At 39.3% G+C, this 8,046-nt stretch overlaps 1 protein-coding gene across 2 annotated transcripts; it reads right to left on the reverse strand.

Moving 5' to 3' along the window:
* Positions 1-1,200: 1,200 nt before the first annotated feature.
* Positions 1,201-6,962, reverse strand: fabp2 (fatty acid binding protein 2). Of its 2 annotated transcripts, none has more exons than XM_003221807.4 (4): positions 6,634-6,962; positions 2,732-2,904; positions 2,495-2,602; positions 1,201-1,469 (listed from the first exon to the last, which is right to left on the reverse strand). In XM_003221807.4, exons 1-4 carry the CDS (start codon positions 6,698-6,700, stop codon positions 1,419-1,421), a joined length of 399 nt encoding a protein of 132 aa, XP_003221855.1. In that variant the 5' UTR covers positions 6,701-6,962; the 3' UTR covers positions 1,201-1,418. The 2 variants fall into 2 exon arrangements, with proteins under 2 accessions (XP_003221855.1, XP_008110276.1); XM_008112069.3 differs by lacking the exon at positions 6,634-6,962 and adding an exon at positions 6,337-6,419.
* Between the last annotated feature and the right edge of the window lie 1,084 nt (positions 6,963-8,046).

Below are 8,046 nucleotides of genomic sequence, written 5' to 3' on the forward strand. Positions count from 1 at the left end.
TTGGCTCTAGGGTGGCCTCTTCCCATGTAAGGACACCATCCACTCCAGCAATACAGTCAGCAAAGATTTCAATTTATAGCTGTCATGCTTTCTCAAAAGGAGAAGCAGTGCTGACAGAAAACTTATTTGCTTCTGCACTGCCTCAAGTTCAACTTCACAGAACTGAATTACTAACCAAAGCAATATCATCAATAATTGCAGCAATGTAGCCATATATACTATAATAACTAACTTTGAAAAGTGATTTGAAAATTAGCAAAACAATAAACCACAGGATTTTTGTTCATGCCAGAGGATAGCAATCAGGGAAACCTATTACTGCACAGACACAAGATTTTTTTCAAATTTCACATAGTTTGAGACTTCAAGACTATGTCACTGTGCAATATTAGGAAAAAAAACTTTGAAGGTCAGAGTGACGTAGGAAGTCTTTTAAATGGATTGGGAATAGTCAGCCTTCAGTGGTGTGATGGATCAAAGCATAGTATTTTCTAAAATGTAGGAATCGTAATAATTGGGAGGGATGGGGAGAGTATGCATCCCGTCTGAATACAGTATGCCTCCAGTCTTAAAAAAATACAGGATGTATATCAGTGGTTTCCAACCTGTAGTCTGTAGATCACCAGTGGTCTGTAAGAACAAAAAAATGGTATGCGGCCTTGGACAATAATTGATAATAACATAGCTCAGCCAAAAAAAAAAAATCTTGGTGTCTTCCTTTTTAGGCCTGGGGCTAACTTAAATCTTAAAAGAAACTTAAAGGAAACCAAGTCCATTATAATTACTCTGCAAACTTTCCATACTTCAGAATGCAAAGTGGGTGTAACAAAGGGAACATTCAGTCAGGAAGGAACTGTAACTAACTACAATCAAACAACATTTTCGTGGTGAATCCAGAACTTTGTCTGTGAACACAATATTTCAGAAGAAAAGTTGCTTAGGACACTAGACGTGTGGGTTGTGCAATTCTGGGAGCTGAACTTTTCCAAGCTATGCTTAGGACAACATTCAGTCAAAATGTACCTTGAGAGCCTAATGATTTCAACTTTAATATTAAGTATATGTTAAAGTCTCACACGGACTTAAACAATATTAAGAAGTATTTATCTCTGTCTGTACTGTATAACAGGAGGTATTTTAAAAAGTTTATCTAATACTTATATACAAAAATGATGGAATGAAAACATGTCTCCTGAAAAATGAAGTAGAAACCTTGTTTATTTTCCTCTCCATTTATAAAACGGTAAATATTACTTGTAGCCTTAGCAATGCCATTTATTTAAACAGAGGTGTGAAAGATAAATACATCTTAATTGTTATAGCACATGGACAAAAGTAGAACTCAGTTGCTCTGCGTTTGGTGGGAAAACTACTGTTTTTATAAACAAAGGACAGCCATTCTTCCATCTGATTGTTATTCATGCTTTCTTGAAGATTCTCTTAGCTGCAACTCCTTCATAGGTGTATGTCTGAAATAAAAAAAAACAGGTCAGAAGATTGTTTGCTGATGTTTGACAAATGCAGTTTGATACCACTTTAACTGCCATGGTTCAGTACTATGGAATCCTGGAATCTGTGGTTTGGTGAGGCACTAACACTCTTTGGAAGAGAAAGTTAAAAGTTAAAGACTTTGTAAATCTTCCAGGATTCCATAGCATTGAGCCATAGCAAAGTGGCTTCAAACTGCATCATTTCTACAGTGTAGATGCACCCAGACTTAAGGCTAATACAATAGAGATGTTTAAGTTAGACTGGCAATCGGTAGTGACATATTTAAGAGAAAACTGGGACAAATAATCAAGTACAGTGCTGTAGAATAGTAAAATTCATGCCAAGTAAAAGGTTACACATGTTGCCAAGTTACCTAAATCAGAATGGCACTGAGTTTGCAAAGATCCTTTTTGCAAAGTTGTATTTCCAAAGGACCCATGAGCCACATTTTTAAAAGAGATGTTTTCCTAAAGTAGAGTGGACAAACTGCTGTTCTCTTCTCGGTTGTAATTTCTATCAGCCCTCGCCAGTATAGTAAGTAGTGATGATGATGGAGCATGTAGTCCAAAAGCACCTGGAAGCCTATAAGTTGTCCAACTCCGTTGTTAAGGAGGTGTAAACAAATAGAAACTGAAGCTGGACAATATGGTCAAATAAAGACCTATATTTAAATAGCAGGATGAGTTGATGCTTGAGCTCCAACAGCCTTGATTGGCAACAAGTACTTCTATGTTATTTCTCTTTACTCAGGTAGATTTATTTAGTTACTATAATAGGACTGCAATTCTAATAGAAGCCAAACCTGAAGTCAGTAAATAACATAGACTTGGACAGAAAAATGCCAGCCAATCTTGCCTTCTTTTAATATACCCCTTTCCACTCTGTATTTACGAGGCAGTCAGAAGGAATAAGGGTTTAAGAATATTACACATACTTTTTGTCAAGAAACAAAGGTGATTTTAAAAAAATGAACAGATCTATCAATTGTTTCTGATGAACTTACCTGTATCATTTCATCTCCTACGATCTCTCTCAGTGCTAAAAGTTCCTTCCCATTATCTTTGCGTTTGAATGTCCCTACCATTTTACCATCTTTCACATCCCAGTTGCCCTACAACGTGAACAAAAACAAAGGCATTTTAATATGGTGGTAAACAAAAACAGGAATCACTTTTATTTGTATCCTCTTAACAGCAGATTTTTCAAGCAAGAGCAAAGCATCATAGGAGAGGTGTTTTACCTGAAGTTCAGTTCCATCTGCCAAGCTATAGTCAAAGGTCTCTCCCAGATTGAACACTATTTCTATGGTACGGAAATTGCTGGACTCCTTGACTGTGAATTTGTTTTCTTCTTGTTTGATTGTGAGTTTCAGGTTGTCATGAGCTCCTAGCTTCCTCTTCACTAAATTAACACCTAGGAAGGTAAATAGAAAAGCAAGTTATGCACACAGCAAAATAATAATAGTAATAATAATAATAATAATAACAACAACAACAACAACAACAACAACAACAACAACAACAACAACGACACTGAAGAAGGAGACAGAAGGCCTGATTCTAGCAGCCCAGGAGCAAGCAATTAGAACAAATACAATTAAGGCCAAGATCAAAAAATCAGCTAATGACCCAAAATGCAGACTATGCAAGGAAGCTGATGAAACTATTGATCATATCCTCAGATGCTGTAAGAAAATTACACAGATGGACTACAAACAAAGGCATAACTATGTGGCCCAAATGATTCATTGGAATCTATGTCACAAGTACCACCTGCAGCAGTAAAGAACTGTGGGAACACAAACCTGCAAAGGTAGTGGAAAATGAGCATGCAAAAATACTGTGGGACTTTCAAATCCAGACTGACAAAGTTTTGGAACACAACACACCCGACCTCATGGTTGTGGGAAATAAAAAAGTTTGGATTATTGATGTCACCATACCAGGTGACAGTCGGATTGAAGAAAAGCAACAGGAAAAATTCAGCCATTATCAGGACCTCAAGATTGAACTGCAAAGGCTCTGACAGAAACCAGTGCAGGTGGTCCCGGTAGTGATCGGCACACTGGGTGCCGTGCCAAAAGATCTCAACCGTTATTTGGAAACAATAAACATTGACAAAATTACGATCTGTTAACTGCAGTTCTGTTCAATATCTTTATTAACGACTTAGACGAAGGGTTAGAAGGCACGATCATCAAGTTTGCAGATGACACCAAACTGGGAGGGATAGCTAACACTCCAGAAGACAGGAGCAGAATTCAAAACGTTCTTGACAGACTAGAGAGATGGGCCGAAACTAACAAAATGCAACAGGGACAAATGCAAGATACTTGGCTTTGGCAGAAAAAATGGAATGCAAAGATACAGAATGGGGGACTCCTGGCTCAACAGAAGTATGTGTGAAAAAGACCTTGGAGTCCTCGTGGACAACAAGTTAAATATGAGCCTACAATGTGATGCCGCAGCTAAAAAAGCCAATGGGATTCTGGCCTGCATAATAGGGGTATAACATCTAGATCCAGGGAAGTCATGCTACCCCTCTATTCTGCTTTGGTCAGACCCAGAGCCGGTCCAACAATGAGGCAAATTAAACTGTCGCTTTGGGCGCAAAACATATGGGGGCACAGTCGAGACTCCTTTTTCTGTTGATTTATTATAAAATGTTATGTTTTGGTGCTTAATTTGTAAAATCTTAATGTAATTTGATGTTTAATAGGCTTTTCCTTAATCCCTCCTTATTATCCAACATTTTTGCTTATCCAACGCTTTTATTTTTCAGTGATTGGTATCGGGGGGGGGAGGGGAATTCTGTTTGCCTACACTTGAAAAATACCTAGGGCCGGCTCTGGTCAGACCACACCTGGAATCACACTGTTTCCAATTCTCCCTTCCAATTGAAGGGAGATGTTGACAAGCTGTAAAGCGTCCAGAGGAAGGCAACTAAAATGATCAAGGGTCTGGAGAACAAGCCCTATGAGGAGTGGCTTAAAGAACTAGGCATGTTTAGCCTGCAGAAGAGAAGGCTGAGAGGAGACATGATAGCCATGTACAAATACGTGAAGGGAAGTCATAGGGAGGAGGGAGAAAGCTTGTTTTCTGCTGCCCTGCAGACTAGGACGCGAAACAATGGCTTCAAACTACAGGAAAGGAGATTCCACCTGAACATCAGGAAGAACTTCCTCACTGTGAGGGCTGTTTGACAGTGGAACTCTCTGCCCCGGACTGTGGTGGAGGCTCCTTCTTTGGAGGCTTTTAAACAGAGGCTGGATGGCCATCTGTCGGGGGTACTTTGAATGCGATTTCCTGCTTCTTGGCAGGGGGTTGAACTGGATGGCCCATGAGGTCTCTTCCGACTCTACTATTCTATGATTCTATGATTCTAAAAGGCGACCTTACTGGGATCTGCACACATCATCCGAAAATACATCACACAGTCCTAAACACTTGGAAAGTGTTTGACTTGTGATTTTGTGATACGAAATCCAGCATGTAGATCTCGTTTACTGTATCATACTATGTCTTTGTGTCAATAATAATAATAATAATAATAATAATAATAATAATAATAATACATTTTTTAAAGAACAGAGGTGGCCAATATTATAATTGTAGTGACTGGAAAAATGAAATAGTTTCTGGGAGACACAGATTTATACCCATATGATAAAGTTCACCACACACACAACTCTACAACTATTGCAATCATTCAGACTAATTTATTTTGTGAGGTTGTTGTGAGGATATAATAGGGTGTCTATCTGTTATGAGGAGATTGTACATGTTACTTTGAGATTGCTATTGAAAGAAGCATAGGTAAAGGTAAAGGTTTTTCCCCTGACATTAAGTCTAGTCATGTCCGACTCTGGGAGTTGATGCTCATCTCCATTTCCAAGCTGAAGAGCCGGCGTTGTCCATAGACACCTCCAAGGTCATATGGTCAACATGACTTCATTGAGCACTGTTACTTCCTGTTGGAACAGTACCTATTCATCTACTCACATTTTGCATGTTTTTGAACTGCTAGGTTGGCAGAAGCTGGGGCTAACAGTGGAAGCTCACCCCACTCCCCTGATTCAAACTGCCAACCTTTTGGTCAGCAAGTTCAGCAGCTCAATGCTTTAATCCGCTGCACCACCTGGGGCTCCTGAAAGAGCATAGTAAACATAAAATTGGATCCAGCCATGATTCAAGAATAAACCCATTGAAACTAATAGGACAAGTTGCTTATGAGTCAGTTGATTTTTGGGGACTGTCTTGCATTTTGATTTCTTTTTGTTCTCTCTACAATTCTAAACAGCTTGGCAAAATCAAGAAAATTTATCAAGGTTTTTATGCTTGAAGGTACTAGAACCTGTTCGATCTTGGAAGCTAAGCAGGGCTTGAATGGAAAACCCCAAATGAATACCAGGAGCTGTAGGTTATATTTTTAAATGAAGGAAATAGTAAACTACCTCTGAGTAATTTTTGCCTTAAAAATGTTATGAAATGCATGGAGTCACCATAAGTTAATAAACAACTTGAAGACACATATACACAGAGGATCCAGACCCTACAAAATCAACCGACTCATAACCAACTTTTCCTATTTGTTTCAATGGGTTTATTCTTGAATGAAGACTTGATCCAATGTTCTGTTTCTTTAATGCTTAAAGTGACAAGGGCTGGTTTCTTTCAGTTGCTGGTCTCAGCTGGAGTAGATTGTTTAATCAAGTGCAGAATCAACTCTTACGTAAATCCCATTGTATTCTGAGGAAAAACCAGTTTGGAAAGCAAAGAAATAAGATTTAGAATGCAATGTTAGTAGTAAACATGAGGACAACAAAGTATAATGTCAGGGACTAACCTTGTAAATAAAAGGCAGTAACCATGAGCCCTTTCACACCACACAATTATACAATTGTGTCTCCACTTTAACTGATTTGGTGACATTTATTGATATCTGAAATTTGCATTTTAGGGCAGGCCATTCAGAATTCTTGATCAGAAAGTTCCCCAAAGTACAATCTCCAGCTTCATATAGGATGTACCTGTGGCATTTAAAGTGGAATCATAGCACTATATGTGTAGTAAGAACCTCCAGACCTTTCTAATACAATGATACAAGGCTGCCGACAGGAAGCAAAAAGAATGCATATCTCACCCATTACTTCCATAAACTTCTCATAGTTTTCACTCTTCTCCACTTTCCAGGTGCCATCAAATGCCATGACTGCCAGCTGTAATAGGGGAGTTTCAAGTAGACGTGATTTTTTTCCCTGTACAATCAGGGTTATACTACAGCTTTGTCCATAAATATATGCCTTCTCTTATCTTGAAAGCAATTCACACACCGATGTGGCTGACTAAAGTGCAATTAGTCACATGATGCTATACAGTAAATCTCCTCTATTGGTTCTGGGTTTTTACTTTGTGAGTAAAGCCTGCAAAGCCTGTGGAGTTATTTGTCAGTATCTTGTTGAAGGTAACTGTGATTAATGAATTCACTGTCCCCATAAGGGCAGCTTAGACTAATAGACTGGGTTGGTTCTTGGGTAAAACGAACCAATCAGGGCAGTGCTGTGGCTTCATTGAAACTCTGTTTGTTCTAACAAGTGAGCAATTATTATTAGCAATAGTTGTAGTAGCAGCAGCAGTAGTGTCTTTTCTCATCAAGCTTGGAAAAATTAAATATTGGTTCACACAAGAAAAACAGATTTGCCTCTATTCTGTCCTGCCAACTTTTGTAACAAGATGCCCCTTTCTTTACGTTATAGAATCTACAAATGAAGATGGGAAACATTATTGGGAAACTAGACTATTTCCTGGCCATGTTTACTCTGATATGTTTCCTCCCCCAAGACCTGAGGTTTGTGCCTCTTGTATTTTGATTCCTGCAATTCTGAAATGCAAAATACAGGGCATCCACCTGATGTGAAAGTGAACAGAGGTCAGCCAAGGCAAACAAGACCAGCTTGTGCTAAACAGGGAGCCAGCTGGTATTGTGTCTGAGTTCACAGGGGCCAAAGGGAGGGTCTACATCGGACTAATCCGAGAGCAGGCTTTTCTATATTATGATCTTTTCGAACTTTGCCACTGCATTTGATATTTGGGAAGGTTATGGTATTCCCACAGATAAAATAATGTGCTCTGTCTCTGATCTTTGCAGACCGTTTGGGGGTAGTGAGGTAGTAAGGGTGCAGTGGTTCAGTTCTAGCCCAACCAATTTTGCATCTGCTCAAAAACTGTAATAGGGGCCGGGCTGTGGCACAGGCTGGTAAGCAGCTGCTGCAATAAATCACTCTGACCATGAGGTCATGAGTTCGAGGCCAGCCCATGGTGGGTGAGCACCCGTCAATTAAAAATAAAATATAGCCCTGCTCGTTGCTGACCTAGCAACCCGAAAGATAGTTGCATCTATCAAGTAGGAAATAAGGTACCACTTATAAAAAAAGTGGGGAGGCAAGTTTAACTAATTTACAATGTTGGAATGAGGAAGTGAGGAAGTGCCATCAGAGTGGATGATGAAGCAGCTGCTCCCCCCTGTGGCCAGAATCGAACATCCCCTCAGGAGAAG

Source organism: Anolis carolinensis, chromosome 5, assembly GCF_035594765.1.
Source record: "Anolis carolinensis isolate JA03-04 chromosome 5, rAnoCar3.1.pri, whole genome shotgun sequence".
Lineage (NCBI taxonomy): Eukaryota > Metazoa > Chordata > Lepidosauria > Squamata > Dactyloidae > Anolis > Anolis carolinensis.

What these genes read in the sequence shown, in the direction of transcription:
- fabp2 (XM_003221807.4), bottom strand. Translation starts at nt 6,700, where the DNA reads ATGGCATTTGATGGCACCTGGAAAGTGGAGAAGAGTGAAAACTATGAG. An exon ending in CAGATGGAACTGAACTTCAG is followed by an intron (nt 2,603 to 2,731) that starts GTAAAACACCTC and finishes TTCACGTTGTAG; the next exon opens with GGCAACTGGGATGTGAAAGA. An exon ending in TAGGAGATGAAATGATACAG is followed by an intron (nt 1,470 to 2,494) that starts GTAAGTTCATCA and finishes TTTTTATTTCAG; the next exon opens with ACATACACCTATGAAGGAGT.